Genomic DNA, 22978 nt, shown 5'->3' on the forward strand with positions numbered 1-22978 from the left:
TCAATTCATACATATAGAGAGGAAATTGAAAATGATGCGGCAACAAACTACCAGTGAAAAATTGGGGGGAAAGAAGGAGAAGACGAGAGTACCGATGTAACATCCCGGAATCTAGATAAGATTTAAAGAAATTCGTGGAATTAATCATTTCTTTTAATTCAAGGTCAAAGTTTAGGAACTAAATATTTTTTTTAGTGGTTTGAGTTTTTGGGGAAAAGGAAATTGGGGGTGTTATGTTTATTTATTTATTTTATCTTTACTTCTCTTTGTTTTGTTTGACCTTTTCCTAAAAGAATAAGGGTTAAGGGTTGGTTTTTTAAAAAAGGGGACCTCGGGAAGCATAAGGTAGAGAAGGAAAAGGAAAAAGAAAAAGGAAACCCTTCTCCTTCTTCTTCTTCTCCCAGCCTCGCCACTGCTCGATTTCGCCATCGACACAAGTATACATTTGTCCAACCCCACCAATGCCATGCCGTCCTTCCCCGTTCCACTTTCGTTCGTTTCGTGGTGAAGCTCAGCCGCGCGGGGAGCCCGCCGCCTAGCTGAAGTCGCCGTCGATCGCGCATCAGGAGGCATCCAAACCTGTTCGTCGACCTAAAGCGGCAATTGACGAACTGAGGCTACGAATCGAAGCTGCATCCAGACCCGAAGCGGCGATCGATGAACCAAAGCTGTGAACCGAAGCTGCATCCAGACTGTTCGTCAACCCGAAGCCGCGTCCTTTTCCCCAGGCCACATCGTCCTTCCCGTTCGCCATCCGTCAACCTAAACACAAGCATCGTCCATCAGTCTTCGTGCGACTGGTTCTGGTTGCCATCGGATCGCAATTGTTTCCGTCTGATCTTTCTGTTTGGGGGTAAGTTTCAGTTTCTTTTGACAGCACATCGTCATTGGGTATTCTTGGGTCAAAGCTAATTTACCCATGGAATTTTGTGGTTGGATTCAGGAACTTATGGTGGTGAAGGAAGTTTCCAAGCGAAGTGAAGGTTCGATATCCGGTGAGTGGTTGCAGTGTCAATGCTTTGGTAAGTGGGTTATTGTCTTTTGTGTCAAACTGTTGTTATTATTGTATGGCCAGGTTGGACGGTTCATTTGAAGTGTTGGGACTTCGTTCGAGTGTGTGGGTTTCATTGCTTGTGTGCTTGCATCGAATTTGCTCGTTGGGTCAACCTTAGGTAAGAGACTTACTAACGGTTTGCCCTCGAACTTAAGCATGCTTACCACTGGTTCTTTTTAGAATGAAATATCTTGATATGTCTATATATGGATGGATGAATTGTGAACGGTTATGTGGTCTTCGCATGTTTTATAATGTGAGATGAATGTTTATGTCTGTATAAGATTTCAGTGACTGTTAGTGTTGCCATTGGGCTATGCACATCACATGTTGTAAGCCTTCGGGCCCGCACCCTATGTTTATGTACGGTGTCTTTTTGGAACCACCACTTATGTTTATGATTGTGCCCTCTGAGGCGACTACTTATAAAAGCGTGCCTTGTGCACTTCTGTCCCAATGGAAAGACTAACAGATCACTGAGTGGGCCCAGTAGTGGGTCGCTTACTGAGTATACTTTTATACTCATCCTTTTCCTTCCATGTTTTTCAAGTAAGGGTAAAGATAGACCGACGCATGACAAGAGAGATCCGACCATTTTAAAATCTTATGAAATATTCCTTGATTTTATTTATGATGTATTTAATTGTTATTTATTTTAAAGTTGGCTTAGGGGTACCCCAAACGGTATTTTTTTTAGATTTCTATTTCATGATTCTTCGAGAAAATGTATTGCCAAGCCTATACACACAAAAAGTAATGTCCTGGAAACATACTAGAAATTTGGGTCGTTACAGTTGGTATCAGAGCCTAAGTTTTAGGTTCTGTAGACTGAATAACATCGTGAGTCCAAACTGTTCCTTATGGCCACAAATGGATCTCTCGTCATCGTCAGGTATGTCGTTTAAAGTTCTTTAGGGAAATATATATGAAATCTTACCTGTTGTGCAGTCGTTTGATGATTTACCTTGCTAGCGCTTATTAAAGCGTTACGTGTGGTTATGAACTAGAGGAAGGGGCAGTCAAGGTAAGAAAGTAGTTGGGGAGCGGGATCCTGACATACAAGACTCTAAGGTGTAGAGCCAACAAGTGTGGGACTCGACACCTCGTGACCTTTCTGGGTCAACCTGTCAGAGGGTTAGACCAACAAGTGGGCCTCGAACTTCAACTGTGCCCCCGCCAGGACCGTCATCCTTAGAAATTCCAGTATAATATACGACTATGGCTGTAGGTATTGGGAATGTCATCACACAGGCCGTAGTAGGATAGTTAAGGGATATGGTGGCCGAGCAGATAGCTCAGCACGCATAGTCGCAGCAGGCGTCGTCCTCGTCGATCCCGATACCGCAAGCTCTGAATCAAGATAAGGCCACGAATCAAACTTTGGCAAGCTCTTCCTTGGAGGCCGGATATCTATGGGACTTCAAGAAGTATGATCCCCCGACATTTAACGGGTCCCTGAAAGACCCCACAAATGCAGAGTTGTGGTTATCCACTGTGGAGGGGATTTTTTAGTACATGAGGTGTCTAGAGGAGCAGAAGCTGCAGTGTGTCGCTTTTGTTCTCATCGATAATGTCAAGCGCTGGTAGCACTCAGCTGAAAGAATGATAGAAGCCAGTGGGGGCCAAGCCACGTAGGACTAGTTCAAGGAGCAGTTTTACGAGAAGTGCTTCTCTACTCACATGAGGTACAACAAGCAGGCTGAGTTTATGGATCTGAAGCAGGGGACCATGATAGTAGCGGAGTATGAGGAGGAGTTTGACAAGTTGTCTTGCTTCGCCCATGATCTGGTGTCTACTGAAGCAAAGAGAGTGGAAAGATTTGTGCAAGAACTTTCGGACAGGGTGCAAGGTATTGTGCAAGCAATAAAGCCTTCCACTTACGGCACAGCATTCCGAGCGGCAGCACGTGTGGGTTGTCCTTCAGGGATAGAGTTCCTGAAGTCATTGACGGAGGAACCTGCCCCAGGCCGGAAGAGGAAAGTTGAGCAAAAAGCTCCGGGACCTCCTCAGAAGGTTCAGAGTACAGACAGGTCGTTAGGGCATGCTCAACAGCAAGCTACTACTTCAAGAAAAGTTTGGAGGGAAAGACCGATGTGCAAGTCATGCGAGAAACGTCATTGGGGACTCTGTCTGATTGGCACAGGGACTTGTTTCAGATGTAAGCAGACAAGGCATACGGCAGACCAATGCCCTAGTAGTGGTTTCGAAAATGCAGAGGGTGAGCCCCCGAGTTTGCATCAAGGTAGTTCAAACCGACAGTAGCAGGAGGGTCGAGTTTATGCCACTAGTCGTCGAGAAGCTAAGCATTTGAGAACAGTAGTGACTGGTACGCTCCCAATATTGGGGCACTATGCCTTGGCATTATTTGACTCTAACTCATCTCACTCTTTCATTTCATCTTGTTCATAAAGCATGCTATGTTAGTTTTAAAATCCTTGGGTTATGTTTTATCAATATCTACACCATCAAGAGAAATTATGATAGCAAGTAAAAAGATAAAAGCGTGTCAGTTAGAAATAGCGAATCACACCCATGATGTGACTCTGATAGTGTTAAACATGCGTGACTTTGATATAATTTTGGGCATGGATTGGTTGGCTGCCAACCATGCTAGCATAGACTGTTCTTGTAAGAAGGTGATTTTTAACCGCCCCCTCTCCCCCCCAGGGAAGCCAATTTTAAGTTCAAGGGAGCCAAGACGGTAGTTTTGCTCAAAGTGATTTTATCGATAAAGGCCAAGAGGTTGATTAATCAAGGTGTCTGGAGTATCTTGGCAAGCGTAGTTGACACAAGAGAAATTGAGATTGCTCTAACCTCTGAGCCAGTTGTGAGAGATTATCCTGATGTGTTTCCAGAAGAACTTCTAGGGTTTCCTCCACCAAGGGAGATTGATTTTGTGATCGAGTTAGAGTCGGGCACTATTCCCATATTCAAAGCTCCGTACAGAATGGCTCCAATCGAATTGAAAGAACTGAAGGCCTAGTTACAGGAACTGTTTGATAAAGGGTTCATAAGACCCAGCGTCTTTCCATGGGGTGCACCAGTGTTAGTTCTGAAGAAAAAGGATGGATCCTTACGTTTATGCATAGACTATAGAGAGTTGAATAAGGTGACCATCAAGAAAAAGCACCTGCTTCCTAGGATCGATGACCTGTTTGACCAGCTACAGGGTGCTACTGTATTTTCCAAGATTGACCTACGGTTAGGTTACCATCAGCTAAGGATTAGGGACAGTGATATCCTAAAGACTGTGTTCTAATCTAGATACGGGCATTACGAGTTCATTGTAATATCTTTTGGTTTGACCAATGCTCCAGTGGTATTCATGGATTTGATGAACATGATGTTCAGAGATTTTCTGGACACCTTTGTAATTGTTTTCATTGACGAAATCTTGGTCTATTCCAAGATAGAGGCGGAACACGAGGAACATCTTCATAAAGTCCTAGGAATGCTGAGGGAAAACAAATTGTATGAAAAGTTTTCTAAGTGCAAGTTATGGCTATGAAAGATGTCCTTTCATGGCACGTGGTGTCGAAGGACGGGGTTTCAGTGGATCCAGCTAAGATTGAGACCGTTACAAATTAGCTCTGCCCTACAACAGTCAGCGAGGTGCGCAGTTTCCTAGGGTTGGTTGGGTACTATCGTAGGTTTGTAGAGAATTTCTCTAGCATAGCCATATCGTTGACTCAGCTAACCCGGAAGGAAGCTTCGTTTGTTTAGAGCAAAGCTTGTGAGGACAGTTTTCAGGACCTCAAGCAGAGGTTGGTTTCAGCACCGGTTCTCATGGTGCCAGATGGCTTCTGGAATTTTGTGATCTACAGTGATGCTTCTAAGAACGATTTGGGTTGTGTGCTTATCTAGCATGGTAGAGTGGTTGCCTATGCCTTCTGCTAGTTGAAAAACCATGAGTGAAACTATCCTACTCATGACTCGGAACTCGTAGCGATGGTGTTTGCTCTGAAGATTCGGAAGCACTACTTGTATGGGGAAAGGATCCAGGTTTTCACCAACCATAAGAGTCTGAAATACTTCTTCACCCGAAAAGAGTTAAACATGAGGCAGCGCAGGTAAGGACCGCCTAGGTAAGGCGAATGTGGTGGGCCAAGCCCTCAGTCTAAAGACCGCTCATTCGACCGTCTTGATCACTATGCAGGTTCAGTTATGTAAGAATCTGGAGCAAGCAGAGATTGCGGTGGTAGTGGGGGAAGTCACTTCGCAGCTAGCTCAGTTGACAATACGACCAACTTTGAGGCAAGACCTAGTTCAGAAATGTCATCAGGTAGGGTCAGGCCAGGCCAGTGAATTTTCTGTGTCAGTAGACGAGGGCCTTTTGTATCAGGGACGGTTATGCGTTTTGACAGATGATGGTCTGAAGGGGGAATTATTGACTGAAGCTCACAACTCCACATTCTCAATGCATCCAGGCAGTACTAAAATGTATCAAGATTTGAAGCGGTATTACTGGTGGCCCAATATGAAAAGCGAAATAGCTGACCATGTTAGCAGATGTTTAGTCTGTCAATAGGTGAAGGCCCCAAGGCAGAAGATAGCAAGCTTGCTATAGCCATTGGATGTGCCAGAATGGAAGTGGGTGAGTGTCCATAGATTTCATTACAGGTTTATCCAAGACAATGAAGGGCTTCTCAATGATTTGGGTTGTGATAAACAGGCTCACCAAGATGGCGCAATTTAATCCAGGGAAGCCCACGTATACGGTGAGTAAGTGGGCTCAGCTATATATGAAATAGATAATAAGACTGCATGGTGTGCCAGTGTCAATTTTATTCGATAGGGACACGTGGTTAAACTTCAGTACAGCCTTTCACCCTCAGACGGATGGGCAAACAGAACGCTTGAATCAGACGTTGGAGGACATGTTGTGCATTTGTGCGTTGAAGTTCTTAAGGAGTTGGGACTCCCACTTGCATTTGGCAAAGTTTGCTTATAATAATAGCTATCAGGCTACCATTAGCATGTCGCCATTTGAAGCTCTTTACGGTAGGGGTTGCAAGTCTCCTATTTGCTAGAGTGAGATTGGGGAAAGGAAACTAATGGGAACTGAGTTAGTGGAAGTGAAAAATGAAGCCATGCAGAAGATCAGAGCTCAATTATTAGTAGCGCAGAGTAGACAGAAAAGTTACGCTAATGTTAGGCGTAAATATCTTGAGTTCGAGACAGGTGACAAAGTGTTCTTGAAAATGGTGCCAATGAAGTGTCTCCTGAGATTCGAAAAGAAGGGTAAGCTAAGTCCGCATTTTGTAGGGCCATTCGAGATCTTGGAGCGAATCGGCCCTGTGGCTTACCATTTGGCTTCACACCATCTCTCTCCGTGGTCCATAATGTTTTTCATGTCTCTATGTTGAGGAAGTATTTGAAGGACCCGTCTCATGTGGTGGATTTTGAGCCTTTGCAACTGAATGAAAACTTAAGCTACGAAGAGAAGCCTGTGCAGATTGTGGCCAGGGAGGTGAAAGTGCTGCGCAACAGGGAGGTGCCACTAGTAAAGGTTTTGTGACAGAATCATCTGATTAAGGAAGCAACTTGGAAGCAAGAGGATGAGATGAGAATACTACATCCAGAACTCTTACAGGACTAGAACTTTCGAGTACGAAAGTTTCTTAAGGAGGGAAGGTTGTAACATCCCGGAATCTAGGTAAAATTTAAATAAATTCGTGGAATTAATTGTTTATTTTAATTCAAGGTCAAAATTTAGGAACTAAATAATTTTTTTAATGGTTTGAGCTTTTGGGAAAAAGAAAATTGGGGGTGTTATGTTTATTTATTTATTTTATTTTTTTTTATCTTTACTTCTTTTTGTTTTGTTTGACCTTTTCCTAAAAAAATTATGGTTAAAGGTTGGTTTTTTAAAAAGGGTATCTCGGGAAGCATGCAATAGAGAAAAAAGGAAAAAGAAAAAGGAAACCTTCTTCTTCTTCTGCTTCTCCCAGTCACACCACTTCCCGATTTCGCCGTCAACCCGATTTCGCAGTCGATCCGAGTCCGCGTTCGTCTAGCCCCGCCTACGCCACGCCGTCCTTCCCCATTCCGCTTTCGTTCGTTCCGTGGTGAAGCTTGACCGCGCGAGGAGCCCGTTGCCTAGCCGAAGTCATCGTCGATCACGCACCAGGAGGCATCCAGATCTGTTTGTTGACCAGAAGCGATGATCAACGAACTGAAGCTGCGAACCAAAGCTGCATCCAGACCCGAAGCGTTCAACGAACCAAAGTTGCGAATCAAAGCTGCGTCTAGACCTATTCGTCAACCCTAAGTCGCGTCCTTCTCCCCGAGCCACGCCGTCCTTCCCGTTCGCCAGCCACCGGCCTAAACCCAAGCGCCGTCTGTCAGTGTTGGCGCGGCCGATTCTTATTGTCGTCGGATCGCTGTTGTTTTTGCTCGATCTTTCTATTTGGAGGTAAGTTTCGGTTTCTTTTGGCAACTCATCGTCATCAAACCCATGAAATTTTGTGGTTGGATTCAGGAATTTGTGGTGGTAAAGGAAGTTTCCTAGCGGAGTGAAGGTTCGTTTCGGAGCAGTTCGATATCCTTAGGTAAGTGGTTGACCGTTGTTATTATTGTGTGGCTAGATTGGACGGTTCATTTGAACTGTTGGGAATTCGTTCGAATGTGTGGGTTTTGTTGCTTGCGTGCTTGCATCGAATTTGCTCATTGGGTCAAACTTAGGTAAGAGACTTACTAACAGTTTGCCCTCGAACTTAAGCATGCTTACCACTTGTTCTATTTGGAATGAAATATCTTGATATGTCTATATATGGATGGATGAATTGTGAACGGTTATGTGGTCTTCGCATGTTTTATGATGTGGGATGAATGCTTCTGTATGAGATTTTAGTGACTGTCAGTGTTGCCATTGAGCTATGCACATCGAATGTTGTAAACCTTCGGGCCCGCACCCTATGTTTATGTACGGTGTCCTTTTGGGACTACCACCTATGTTTATGATTGTGCCCTCCGGGGCCACTACTTATGAAAGCGTNACCTATGTTTATGATTGTGCCCTCCGGGGCCACTACTTATGAAAGCGTGCCTTCGGGTTCGCCCCTTATGCCTATGCCTATGACTACGTCTATGATGCCCTTGTGTACTTCTATCCCAATGGAAAGACTAACATATCACTGAGTGCGCCCAGTAGTGGGTCACTTATTGAGTATACTTTTATACTCATCCTTTTTAAAGATAGACCATCGCATGACAAGAGAGATTCGTGACCCGACCATTTTAACTTCCACACTTAAGTTTCATGTACTAGTGTCTGATTTAGGAGTCAGGCATTTTAAAATCTTATGAAATATTCCTTGATTTGATTTATTGATTTATTTAATTATTATTTATTTTTAAGTTGGGTTAGGGGTACCCCGAACGATATTTTTTTTTTTAGATATCTCTTCTTTGCTTATTTGAGCATTATTTAATGAAATAAAAAATTTCTTATCTTTATATTTATTGATTCTTTGAGAAAATGTATTGTCAAGCCTATGCACGCATAAAGTAGCATCCAAGAAACATACTAGAAATTTGAGTCGTTACAACCGATTGGTGGAGGTATTTCTGGCAATGTGAATCGACAATGTAAAGAATCGACGGTGTGAAGATTTGTTCGGCTTCAGCTATGTGAAGAATCGGTGGTGTGTTTCTTCGAATCATTCATTCAATAGTATGTTTCGTTCGATGATGAGGGTTTTGATTGATAGAACAGCCTGGACCAACAGATAGAGTTTTGATTGTGAGTGTCATCGTTTGGCTTCTTTGGCTGTGTGAAGAATTGGTGGTGTGAGAGCTTCTTCAAATTGTGTTCGTTCAGCTACGTAGATGTTAATATTCTTGACATTTAAAACAAGACAAGAAAACTTATATTGAATTTGACATTTTTAAAACATCAAGAAGTGTGTCAGCGTGAATATTTTTCGAAAAAACGCACAACCTTCGTGTTTTTTTTTTTTAAATTCTTAACTTTTTCTTTAAAATCACCTATTACTTGATATTTTTTCATAAAGCCGTCAAGTATTTAAAATTGCAAACGTCAAGAAATGTGGTTTTTTTGTAGTATAACTGCCAAACATATATTTGTTGAATTCAATGAATCTGAAAACATAAAACAAAATCTGAATTTTCTATCAAATAGACTCTAAATATCTCTAAAATATCTTCTTTTGGAAGTGTTTCTATGAAATTTTGGCATGTTTTCATAAGGATTTTGAACTGATCTTTATACTATTAATGTTCTGTACGTAATTAGTCACTTCAATCCAGATCGCATTTCTTGTTTGTTTCTAGTATATACGCTTGATCGTGTCTCGATTATCAAAATATTTTGAATTTAGTTTTATTGTAAGATGAACAAATAATAGATTAGTTCTATGTGAAAGGTTCTTAAATAACATCATGCTCTGTATTTGAAAGTTGCTAGTTCGTCTTACAGTTAGAGTGGATAGCTATGTTGAGATTTTAACATCGAGCGGTGTGTTACAAAAGCTTGATCTTATAGTTTTACGAGTCGTTTTAGAGTTTTATATTCGATTTGGTAAGAGCTCTATCTTCTCTTGATTGATAAAGACGTGATTCACTATTATTCAAATGCCTTATTAAGCTTGATAGGACCTAAACAATCTAATAACAACCCACTAGAATCTCCAAAACAATCAACCAAATAATTGTTCTCTAAAACACCACAAATAAATCACCAAATAATCATCAAGCAATCAATCAACAATGGACAACAATAAATAACAAAATTCTTAAAGACAAAAAGCAAAGAGCACACATGAATGATACGTGAAAAACCCCTTCAATGTGAAGAGTAAAAACCATAGGACTTGTGAGGAGTCTAGCCTTGTCAGTTTCTCTTATTATGATAAAATTGAGGGAAAAAAGAACCCAAATCAGTCATACAAATGTTTACTACCCACAAATACTTTCATATATAAAAGATGAACACTTGAGAAATAAAAAGAATGAAAATCACCCAGTTTTCCAGATTCTGTTCGATAGTAATTACTGACAAATCAGAGCTTCAAACATCAATCCAACTATTCAAAATAAAACGCTATGTGTCCCGAATAGGCTGACCAATTTTCAGCGTGATCCAACGATTCAAATTTCTGCAATCGATAACTTTGTAAAAGCCATCGCTGAAAAACCAAAATTTTGTCTTTCTCTCCAATTTTCTACTTCTTACTCATTCTTTTTTTTCCTTAGTTCATCCCCATATCACATAAAAGAAAACCTATGGCTTTTAAGATGGTTCAATCTAAGAAATTAGCCCCAATTGGGCTCACAAACGCACAAGTTTAAAATAAAGTTTTGCTTGTGCAACAAGTGGGCTAGACAACCACAACAATCTCCCCCTCTAGCTTAACACGAGGAAGACTCAATCATATCGATGATCACTTGAACCTCATCCCTACAAGCTCAATCTTTCTTCCAGAAACTACCTTAGTTAACATATCTGCACTGTTCTTGTTGGTGTGGATTTTCTTCATGTTCAATATCTTCTCGTCAATTACATCTCGTAGCCATGTCAATGTGTTTAGTACGAGCATAATACATTGAGTTCTTGCTCAAAATCATAGCACTCTAATAATTACAAAATATTACATACTCACCTTGCTTGACACCCAACTCTTGAAGGAACCTTTTAAGCCATAACATCTTCTTCCTTGCTTCCATTGCTGCAATATACTCTACCTCAATTGTGGACAATGCTACACATTTTTATAACTTAGATTGCCATGAAATGGCTTCTCTTGAAAATGTAAATACATAACATGAGGTAGACTTTCTGTTATCAAGATCATCTACCATGTCTGCATCAGTATATCCTTCAATCATAGGTTTGTCACCTCCATAACACAAACTCAATTTGGAGGTGCCCTACAAGTATCTGAAGATCCACTTCACTGCTTCCTAGTGAGTCTTACTTGGATTGGATAGAAAACGACTCACTAGACTGACTACATATGTAATATCAGGTCTAGTACGCACTATAATATACATCAAAGAACCAACAGCAGGAGAGTAAGGAATGGATGATATAACTTCTTTCTTTTTCACTGTTGTAGGACAAGCTCTCTTACTTAACTTAAAGTGAGTTGCTATCGGTATACTAACAGACTTAGCATGCTTCATATTGATCCTTTCCAGCACCCGTTCAATATACTTCAACAGAGATAATCACAATTTCCCAGCTTTCCTGTCACAAGCAATCTTCATACTTAAGATTTTTTTTTTGCAGGACCCACATCTTTCATGTCAAATGACTTGGATAAATCTTTTTTTCAAAATTTCAATATATCTATATCTTGTCCAACTATCAACATATCATCTACATATAAAAGAAGAATGATGAAGTTGCCTACAAAGAACTTTCTAAAATACACACAAGAATCAGTTGTAGTTCATTTATAATCATTGCTTATCATAAACGAATCAAATTTCTTGTACCACTATCTTGGTGCCTATCTAAGCCCATAAAGACTATTTTTCAACTTGCAAACAAGTTTATCTTTCCCTTTTTCTTATCCTTCATGTTGCTCCATGTAGATTTCTTCATGCAAGTCACCATGTAAAAAAGTGGTTTTTACATCAAGTTGCTCTATCTCAAGATCAAGACTTGCTACTAATCCCAACATTGTTATGATAGATGTCATTTTGACCACTGAAGAGAAGATCTCATCAAAGTCGATGCCTTTTTTTAGTTGCATTCATTAACCACTAATCTGGTTTTGTACCTTAAATCTTCTCACCATTCTTCTTGTATTTGAAAACCCATATGTTCTTCAATACATTCTTGCCCTTTGGAGGCTTCACTAGCTCATAGGTTCCACTATTTTCCAGGGAATTTATCTCTTCCTTCATTGCATTGAGCCACTGGTCTTCTTCATCATGAGACAAGACCTCTTGATAGTTCTCTGGTCTCCATCTTCACTAACTAGAATGAACTCTGAGCTTGGATACCTTGTTGAAGGTTTATGCACTCTGGTTGACTTTCGAGCTTGAGTATTCTCCACTTGAGGAATAGGTTGCTCCCTCTGCTCATGAACTTCTCCATGAATCACTTCCTCATATGCATCTTCCTCATGAATTTCTTCATCAGATGAAGAATCATCAAGATCATCATTATGAACATGATCTAGTACATTGCCATCAGATGGTATCTCACCAACATCATCATGTACATCATCAACATTCTAATTTTTTGGCTAAGCAACAAAAGGAGCAGAAATAAAATCAATAGTAGTATCAAACACAACTCTGAAGTAGAAGCGTATCTTGTACTTGGAAGATTTGCATCCTTTTCGTACTCAAAGAATAATACATCTCTGCTTCTCACTACCTTTTTCTTTTGTAGATCGTAGAGCCTATAATCATACACTTCATCCCCATACCTAACAAAAATGCATGGATTGGTCTTCAAATCAAGCTTTGAGCTTTGTTCTTTAGGCACATGCATGTATGTCTTACTGCTAAAGACTCTAAGATGCAAATAAGCAAGACCATATCCTTTCCATGCTCTCTTTGGAATTTCTAGACCAAGAAGAATTGATGGAGATCGGTTAATCAAATACATGGCACATTCACTGCTTCACCCCAAAATGTCTTAGGAAGATTAGACATTCTAAGCATACACCTCACCTTCTCCACAATGGTTCTATTCATCTTCTCAGCAACTCTATTGTATTATGGTGTGTTAGGATTTATCTTCTCATGTCTAATGCCATGTTGTGAACAATAATACTTGAACTCATTTGAAGTATACTCACCACCATTATCTGATCGAAGACACTTCAATTTTCTTTCGATCTCCCTTTCTACCGTGACATGAAACTTCCTAAAAATCTCGAACACGAACCCAAACTCTATTTATCAGTATGCTGTATTTCCAAGATTGGATTTCATATTCGAATGAACCCCGTAATTAGAAAAGGAAATTCTATGTTGCTTACCTGCCAAACAATGATCACACCTACCAACAATTTAATCCCCTTATCACTCATATATCGGGCCTTTAATGCCACAAATTTAGAGAATTCTTTTCTTATATTGCATTCAACTTAAAAGAACACATGCTCAAATTTTTTTTATACAAAGTGCAACACAACTCACCTCGAGCAACTATTATTGAACCGTTAGACAATTTCCATTTACGATCATAAAAGGTATGTCGAAATCCTTCTTGATCAAGGACATTTGCAGACAACAAGTTAAGGTGTAAATCAGGAATATGACACACATTCTTTAATGTAAGCATGCACCTAACACTTGTCTTCACACGAATATCACCTAGCTCAAATTAAAAGACCTTCCAATTTCTTCCGCAACTCATATGAGTCGGACTCCTTAGACACATGGTTGAAAATGCTAATATCAACCCACTGCCTAATAGTCGCCAAAGTTTTTCTCTTTAACTTTCCCCAGTCCTTTTCTTCCATTTTCTCTAGTTTTGCATATTTAGAAATTGTGCCATTTGCTTTTGTGGTTGATTCAATTACATCAACCAAATCTTTGCAATATGATAAATCCTCCATCATCGGTCTCCAGATGAAATAATTAGTTGATGTCAATTTTATCATTGAACTACCTCCACCATTACTAATAGATTCCATAACAATGTAAATTAAAACTCGCTCTGATACCAACCGATAGGACCCAAACAATATAACAACAACCCAATAGGATCTCCTCCAAAATAATCAACCAAATAATTGTTCTCTAAAACACCACAAATAAATCACTAAATAATCACCAAGCAATCAACCAATAATGGATAACAATAAATCATAAAATTCTGGAAGACTAAAAGCAAAGAGCATATACGAATTATACGTGGAAAACCCCTTCGATGTGAAGAGTAAAAATGACGAGACTTGTGAATAGTTCGCCCTTATCAACTTCTCTTATTATGATAAAATTGAGGGAAAAAGAACCCAAATCAGTCATACAAAAGTTCACTACCTACCAATACTTTCATACATAAAAGATGAACACTTGAGAGATAAAAAAAAAAAACCACCCAATTTTTCAGATTTGGTTCGGTAGCGATTACAGATAAACTAGAGTTTCAAACAAAAATCCAACCGTTCAAAAACAAGTCTCTATATTTCCCGAACCGGCTGACCAAATTTCAGCATGATCCAACGGTTCAAAATTCGACAATCGACAACTTTGTGGAAGCTATTGCTAACTAACCAAATTGCTATCTTTCTCTCCAATTTTCTGATTCTTTTTCACTCTCTTTTTCCTTAGGTCATCCTATATCACGTAAAAGAAAAATTAGGGCTTTCAAGATGGGTCAATCTAAAAAATTAGCTCCAATAGGACTCACAAAACATAAATTTAAAATAAAGTTTTACTTCTGCAACAAATGGGTTGGACACCCACAACAGAGCTATGGTTCTTTGTGAAAATGGCTCTATCCTTAATGTTACTGGATTACCATGTAAATAGAAAAGCATAACTTGTTATATGATGAAGAATGATAGCAGCTCTCTATCTCCCTCTTGGTAAAAGAATTCATCAATAATTGTGCTTAGGTTCTCAGCTTGATTATGCCGTGAATTCCAAACAGTGCTCAGGGTGCTTGCAAGTATGGTATCTATGAATTCCTTAAGAAATACTATTGGGATATAGTCGGTCCTGAGTGTGCAACAAAGTACAAGACATTGATCTATCTTGCTGGTTCTGCATCTGCTGAAGCGATTGCAGATGTTGCACTTTTCCCCTTTGAAGCTGTCAAAGTTAAAGTTCAGACACAGCCAGGTTTTACCAGATCCCATGTTAGTCGTGAGTCCTTTACTAAGATATTTGGAATGTACAAGTTGAAATAGAGTGAGTTATTATAGTAGGCCCCAGTGGTTTTGTCAATTGGTCATAGGTAACACTGATAGGCAAAAGAAAGTAAATTAAAAGCATTACATTTGAGAGATACAATGATGAAGTTTGCAACATTTGAGAACCTGGTGGAAGTCATGTACAAGCACAAGCATGTCATCCCGAAGCCAAAGAAGGAATGCAGCTGGGCGTCAGTTTTGCTGGTGGATATATTGCCGGTTTTTCTTGTGCTATGCTTTCTCATCCTGCGGATAATCTTGTCTTCTTTCTCAATAATGCTAAAGGGTCTAGCGTTGGTGAGGTAAGTAATGTTCGTAAGCTTAATTTTTAAAAACTAAAAACTATATTATTAAATAGAACCTTAAGGGTCATTTGTTTCGCGAGCATCTAAGATTCCCATGAAGTGGACATTTGGATTACCATGTTTGTTTCACGGTAATATAAGATGCCTTGGTGTCTAAATATTTTCGAGCATCCTAAGATGTTTTTACGAAGAACATCTTGAGAGTTTTGGATGCCATCTTCAAACATGGATTTTATGGATTCACATTTTGAGGACATTCCATTTTTACTTTTTTACCCTCCATTTATATATATAGCACACTTCTTTGTTTGTATTTTATAATTAAGATAAATATTGTCTATCATATATATCATTCTTTTTTGGTTATATCATAGATGTTTTTATTTTTTAGAAAGATATTCAATTTTAAATGTAAATTTATATTTATTTTACAAAAAGTATTAAATTAATATATATTATTGAATTGAGAAAATTAACATGTAAAAATAATACAAAATATTAATTTAAAATAGATTTAATAAAAAAATATTATATAAGTTTAATTATATTAAATTAATTATAATTAATGAATAGTCATAAGGACATTTTTGGAATATTAGGCAAATTCAAAACATTTTAGAATAGAAATCCTACAAAAGAAACACAGTTATCCAAATACATTCAAATATCTACAAAAAATTTCTTACAAAACAAGCATCGTTATCTAAAGACGTTAGACATCTATCATTCTAAGTATCTATAATTTCGGATATCTAAAGATTATGAGTATCTACTATTAAGTGTATAACTATATAGACTTAGACTTTGTAGTTAGGAAGGTTAAAGAGTCTTTAGGGGGTTGGTTCATGTTTCTTAGAGTCTATTCTTAGCCCTTGAAGTTGTATTTATACTCAACATTCTTCTTTGTACAATTCAACTTGTTAAATACATTTGCAAGATGGTATCAGAGCCAAATTAGGCATTTTCGACCATCTCCGGCCCTCTGTTCACAAGTTCAGTCCTCTATTCACAATAGCCTTCTGTTTTCAGGTCTACCAAACCCTTGTTTCTAGACTCCTCTACCTCCGCCACCCAGATTGTGCAACTCTACCTCACACAACAACCTCCAGATCTTAGGTCCCTCCGCCTCTCGCAACCGCCTCACACCCAGATCCATCGGACAGATCGCCTTACACCCAGATCCACCGGACACATCTCCGTCACATCTGCTCGCCTGTTAGCTGGCGTAGGCCGTGCATTCCGTTCGCCAACATCAGAAAGCCAATGTCACACACACAGTTTTGTTCGCCAACCTCAGCTCTCAGACCGTCAACAACGAGTCGAATCCATTCAGTTGTTCTTATCGAGCCAAGCAGCAAACAAGCTGAGTTGTTAAGCCGATCCAACAAGCGGAGCCAATAAACCGCGTCAATGAGTCGTTTTCCAGTGAAGCTGAGCCACCAATTGACTGAGTTGAGCCAAGCCATAAGCCTTTTTTTTTCTTCCAAATTGAGCCAAATCAAATCATATGGAGAAGGATCATGTGTTTCGCCCTATTAGTACTATCCTTGATAGGACAAATTATCTTACCTGGACCCATCAAATAAAGAGCTTTCTAATAGGGCATATGTTATGGCGCATTGTCACCGACGATATTCCTAAACCAGTCAAGATACCCACTGAAGATGATATTAAATTTATTGAACGGTTAGAAGATTAGGATAGTAAAAATCATCAGATCATCACTTGGCTTGATAATACGTCTATACCTGCCATCCATGTTCAGTTTGATACGTTTGATGAGGCCAAGAGATTATGGGATTTCCTGTCTACACGTTTTCAGTTTATTGGATTAGCTCATTTTTATCAATTGCACAATCCTCTTGTTAGTCTCAGTCAGGAGACTGACCAATTCGTTAACGAATATCTGGCCACGCTTTAGCCAATTTGGACACAATTAGATCAAGCTAAAATCAGCGTTGATTATCTTCGTCTTATTAAGGTACTTATGGGGCTTCATCCAGAGTATGAATATATTCGTGCGACTTTGCTGCATCGCAGTTCTTTTCCCTCACTGGACACAACAATTTAGGAAAGCCTGTTTAAGGAAAAATGTCTTGGCATTGCTTTTTCCAGTCAATCTGAGGTAGTGCTCGCAAGCAATCATTTGCCTGGTAGCTCTGAAGCTCTCTTCTATAAAAACTTTACAGCTCACTGGGCACAATTTATTGACTGCTCAAAAGTCGAGTACAAATATTGTCACAAATACGGGTATATTCTGAACAACTATCCTACACGACCACCTCGACCTCCAGGACATTCTTAAAAAACAAGACATGTTAGTAAGCCTGGTTCTGCCTCTGTTGCTGCTGCCGCCTCCTTTACTGATTTAGAACCTTCTCAGTCTAATTTTTAGTTAAGTGATTTGCAAGACTTGCTTAAAACAAGTGATTTCGTTCAATTCCTTCGCTCTTGCGGTTTCTCCAAGTAATTGGTGACTTCCTGATTCTGCATGTTGCAATCATATGACTTTTGATTTTTTCTTTTTGGCTACACCCACTCCTGCCAAATCTCTTCCTCCCATTTATGCTGCTGGCAGTAATCGTATGACCATATCCCTCCAATTGACACTCTCACACTCCAACTTTCTAATATTTATTGTGTTCCAAACCTAACCTTCAATCTTGCTTCAGTTAGACAATTGTGTGATCTTGGCTTAACTGTCTCTTTTTATTCTACTGGGTGTTAAGTTCAGGATGCACAGACGAGACAGACAATTGTTATGGGTCACAAAGTAGGAAGATTGTTTGAACTCACATCACTTCAACTGCCTGCTTGTTTTCTTTCTGCTCCTGTCACTGACTCTGCTATATATCAATGGCATCTTCGTCTTGGTCATGCTTCTTTTAACAAACTCTATCATTTGATTTCTAGAAAAAATTTGAATAATGTTTCTAGTTTATTCCCTTTGATTGTATGAATTGCAAACTTACTAAACAACCTACATTATCATTTTCTCAGTCCAATTCTATATGCGATCAGCCTTTTGACTTAATTCACTCTAATATTTGGGGTCCTCCTCTTACTTCTACTATTATTGGATATCACGATTTTATCCTGTTTATTGATGATTACTCTCGGTTCACTTGGATATATTTTCTTAAACATTGTTTTGCCTTGCCTCACATAAATATTTATTTTGCTAATATGGTTCACACTTAGTTCACTCGTACAATCAAAGCTCTTAGTACAAATAACACATTGGAGTATAAGGACTCTATGCTTCTTTTCTTTCTCACCTAGCAAGACACTCATGTCCAGCGTTCTTGTCCCTATACCTATCAACAGAATGGGAGAGTGGAATGTAAACATTGCCACATTTTGGATTTTGTTTGCGCTCATCTTCTGTCTGCCTCCTATCCTACCAAATTTTGGGGAGAGGTCACCCTTACTTCTATCTACATAATCAATTGTCTCCCTTCGTCTATCCTTCACAATGTTTCTCTGTTTGAACGTTTATACAGTACTCCTCATGATTACTCTAACCTCAAAGTCTTTGGTTGTGCGTGTTTTGTTCTTCCATCCCCATGAACATACCAAATTAGAACCACATATGCGTCTTTATTGCGTCCTTGGCTATGAAACCGAGTATAAAGGTTTCCGCAATTGGGATCCTCTTTCAAACAGACTGCACATATCTCCTCATGTCACTTTCTGGGAGCATATAATGTTTTTTAGTCTTTCGACCTTTCATGCATCTCTTTCAGGTCCTCCTTTCTTTCTTTCTCATAGTCCGTTGACTTTTTTCCTTCATCTGCATCTTATCGTGATACTGAGCTTGAGTAATCTGTGTCCGTCTCTATTGATCTCGATTCGTCAATTCCACCATCGTTCAACTAGGGTTTACGTCGAGTTTCCATGACACGACACTTTTTACGCGTCAAACGGACCATGGTATTGTTCTCCTTCTTCTATATGTTGAAGATATGATTATTACTGGAGATGATCCTCATGCTATTTCTTATTTGCAACATGACCTTGGCGAGCACTTTGAGATGAAAGATTCAGGTCCCTTAGTTACTTTCTTGGTCTTGAGGTATCAATGAGCTCTACTAACTATTCATTGTCTCAAGCGAAGTATGTTTCAGACTTATTGGTGCATTCCGGGATCACTGACTTTGCTACAGTCCCGACACCACTCGATCCTAATGTTCGCCTCACTTCATTTGATGGCGTTCCTCTCAAATATGCCACTCTCTACCGTCAACTTGTTGGTAGCTTGATTTACCTAACAGTGACTCGTTCCGACATTGCATATGTTGTTCACATTGTAAGTTAGTTCATGTCTGCCCCTTGAACTATTTATTTTACTGATGTTCTCCGTATTCTTCGCTATGTCAAGGGGACTCTGGGACATGACCTTCAGTTTTCATCCTAGTCATCCTTGGTTTTATCCGGCTACTCTAATACTAATTGGGTTGGTGATCCTACTGACAGACGTTCTACTTTAGGTTATTGTTTTTATCTTGGCGATTCTCTTATTTCTTGGTGGAGTAAGAAATAGAGTGTTGTCTCTCGCTCAAGTATGAAGTCTGAATATCGCACCTTGGCTGATGCTACATTTGAGCTATTGTGACTCCATTAGCTTCATGTTGATATGGGAGTTTCTCAACTGTCTGCTACTATCCTTCACTGTGACAATCGTAGTGCCATCCAATTGCACACAATGATGTTTTACATGAGCGCACCAAGCATATTGAGAATGACTGTCATTTTGTTTGACGTCATCTTCAGAGTAAAACTCTTCTTTTACAAGCTGTTTCTACTACTAAGCAACCTGTTGATATTTTCACCAAAGTTTTGTCCTCCGGGTGCTTCCTTCTACTGCTTAACAAACTCAAGTTGATTCCTATGTTACCACCTTAAGTTTGAGGGAGAGTGTTAAGTGTATAACTATTTAGACTTAGTCTTTGTGGTTAGGAAGGTTGGAGAGTCTTCGGTTGATGTTTCTTAGGGTCTATTCTTAGCCCTTGAAATTGTATTTATACTCAACATACTTCTTTATACAATTCAACTTGTGAAATACATTTGCAATATCTATATTACCAAAAAAATAAACGGTCCCTAAAAATTGAACCTCTATGCTACATTTAAGGGGTATAAATTTTTTTTTATTCAATAGAAAAAAAGTAGGAAACATGTTTTCATAACATTAGTACTAACAAACAGAAAATTAATTTAAAACAAATTGTCCTGTTTTCAGTTTTCTTATTTGGAGTCATTGTAGTGCTGTTGCAGGCAGTTCAAAAGCTTGGATTATGGGGTCTCTTCACAGGAGGGCTGCCTCTACGCATAGTGATGATTGGAACACTCACTGCTTCTCGGTGGGCTACCTATGATGCATTCTAAGTTTCTGTTGGATTGTACATCTTTTCTACACTCCTTCTTCGTATTGTTATGCAAAACACATGTATTAGTGTCGGTTTGACGTTTATTATTATAAAATACATCATTTATGATATATTTTATTTAACTTTTCAAATTTTTAAATTTTGAAAATAAATTATTCTTCAAAAATTGAAATATTCGACAACTATCTCCAACATAGCTTTCGAAACACTTTTAAACTATATTTTAAACAATTTTTATAAAAATGAATTTAACTAAAGATATTTTTTTTTAAATAATATTTTTTCCTCTAATCAATCAAAACAGACGCTTAATCCTTAAAATTTGACAAATAGTTCTAAATGATATTCACATCAACGATACATAGTTAGCAATTTAGACTTCGTTTAGTAACCATTTGACTTTTGGTTTTTAGTTTTTGAAAAAGCCTTATTTTTTAGTAGAAATTAAGCTTATTAATACCCATTCCACCTCTAAACTTCTTGGGTTTGTTATCTATTTTTTACCAATATTTTAAAAAATCAAGCCAAGTTTTGAAAAAAAAAAAAGAAAGTTTTAAATCTTGTTTTGAGTGTTTGGAATTTCGTTAAGAATTTAGTTCTTTTATTTAAAGAAAGATGTAAATTGTTATTAGAAATTGAGAGAAAATATGCTTAATTTTCAAAAACTAAAAACCAAAAGCCAAATAGTTACTAAAGATGCCTTAACTTTCACATCATTTTTTGATGGTCAACTAACAAAACAAGAACAATTTAGAATCATTTATCAAATCTTGAAAATTAATGGTCCATTTGGTAACAATTTTGTTTTTTATTTTTATTTTCTAAAATTAAGTCTATAGACTCTACTTCCATCTCCAAATTTCTTCTTTTGTTATCTACTTTTTACCAATAATATAGAAAATCAATCCAAAATTTGAAAACTGAAAATAATAGCTTTTAAATATTGTTTTCGTTTTTAAAATTTGGCTAAGAAATAAACTATTGTAGTTGAGAATGATGCAAATCATTATAAGAAATGATGAGAAAATATGCTTAATTTTCGAAAACTAAAAACAAAAAACGAAATGGTTAAGAAAACTAAAAACAATAAACCTCTTCGTGGAATAATACGTAAAAAGATAAAACTTGGGTTATTTTGGGGAAGGATAGTTGAGAAAACTATAAAAGAGAAAATTTATTTAGAAATGGGCAGAGACTTACTTTTTAGGTAATGATTTGGTTCTAAGATTAATTGGTTTACATGAAATAAAGTATAAACAAGTCATGTGATTTGAGATTTTTTAATATGATTTTAATTTTCTTGGCTTGAAGAAATCTACTGAAGCCATCGATGCTTATATTCATTACAATTGATGTGTCTCCACATTCTTTAAAAGTCATACAAATATTATATATACAAAATTTAAAAGATCTATTACATATAAATTTTAATTGATTAAAAATAAATAAATATGCCTACAATCAAACTTAGGTATTTTAAAGAATCAGAAGTTATTAGACAATTAATTTTAAAGTGCTTTTTTTACACGTCTACAAAGTTCAATAGTTGCTAAATTTATAATTCAACCATAGAATTATTATAAGGTTGTTTTTAAATATAGAAAAATAAATCAAAATATTTATAAATTAAATATCGTTGACAATATTTAGATGTATATTGTGAATGTCTATGTATATGTCTATGCGAGAACATAAATCTAAAAAATATATATAGAAAAATAATTACAAAATATGATATAAAGTTTAGGAATATTTTTAAGGTGAAATGATGTGAAAATGAAAGTTATAAATGGTAAAAGAAGTAAAACCTCACATCAATTCAATTTTGAGGTGAAATAATGTAAAATTTTAATGAAAAATGTTTGAATTAAGTTAAAAATAAGTACATGTTATTTTTGTGGTTTTTCTTTTCCAAATTCAACTTCTTTGGGAATGAAAGTTTTGGATAGAAAATAAAACTTAAAATGAGAAAAGTTTGAAATAGAAAATTAGTAACACATTAACAAAGCTTCATCATTCATTAGAAATGACAATTGACGCGTAAAACTACACAATTGCATGTAATTAGACCATAAAACTGAAAAGAAAAAAAACTTGAACTAGGCTAACATGACTAATTTCTAAAAAAAATTAAAATATTCTCAAAATTTCATCAAAATGGGAAAAAATGAAATTTCCCCTGATAAAATTTCAAGACCATCGAAACCTAAAAAATTTAATGGAAATATTCCAGAATGGTTAGAAGGTATTTTAAATAAATAAAAGAAATAAAATTTTGGAAATTAATTTTTAAAAGACAATATGTTAAAAATCATTATTAGTCCCTGACTTTCATAAAAATAAAGATTTAATACTTGAACTTTCAAAAGTAATGATCTAGTC

The 22978-nt window shown here is 37.6% G+C and overlaps 1 protein-coding gene and 1 long non-coding RNA gene across 5 annotated transcripts; both read left to right on the forward strand.

Moving 5' to 3' along the window:
- The first annotated feature begins 286 nt into the window (after positions 1 to 286).
- LOC120081096 lies at positions 287 to 8956 on the forward strand. Of its 4 annotated transcripts, none has more exons than XR_005482692.1 (3): positions 287 to 853; positions 944 to 1172; positions 8532 to 8956. It is a non-coding gene; the product is annotated as an uncharacterized LOC120081096 (long non-coding RNA). The 4 variants fall into 4 exon arrangements; XR_005482691.1 differs by having other exon boundaries at positions 8548 to 8956; XR_005482693.1 differs by lacking the exon at positions 8532 to 8956 and having other exon boundaries at positions 291 to 853; positions 944 to 995; positions 1076 to 1330.
- A 5479-nt stretch (positions 8957 to 14435) lies between these two features.
- On the forward strand, positions 14436 to 20702 carry LOC120077539 (mitochondrial phosphate carrier protein 2, mitochondrial-like). The gene is given in 5 exon segments (XM_039031455.1): positions 14436 to 14494; positions 14640 to 14847; positions 14959 to 15082; positions 15085 to 15203; positions 20484 to 20702. Coding segments are annotated over 5 exon segments (621 nt in total). The 3' UTR covers positions 20595 to 20702.
- Positions 20703 to 22978: the final 2276 nt, after the last annotated feature.

This window comes from Benincasa hispida, chromosome 1 (genome assembly GCF_009727055.1).
Source record: "Benincasa hispida cultivar B227 chromosome 1, ASM972705v1, whole genome shotgun sequence".
NCBI lineage: Eukaryota > Viridiplantae > Streptophyta > Magnoliopsida > Cucurbitales > Cucurbitaceae > Benincasa > Benincasa hispida.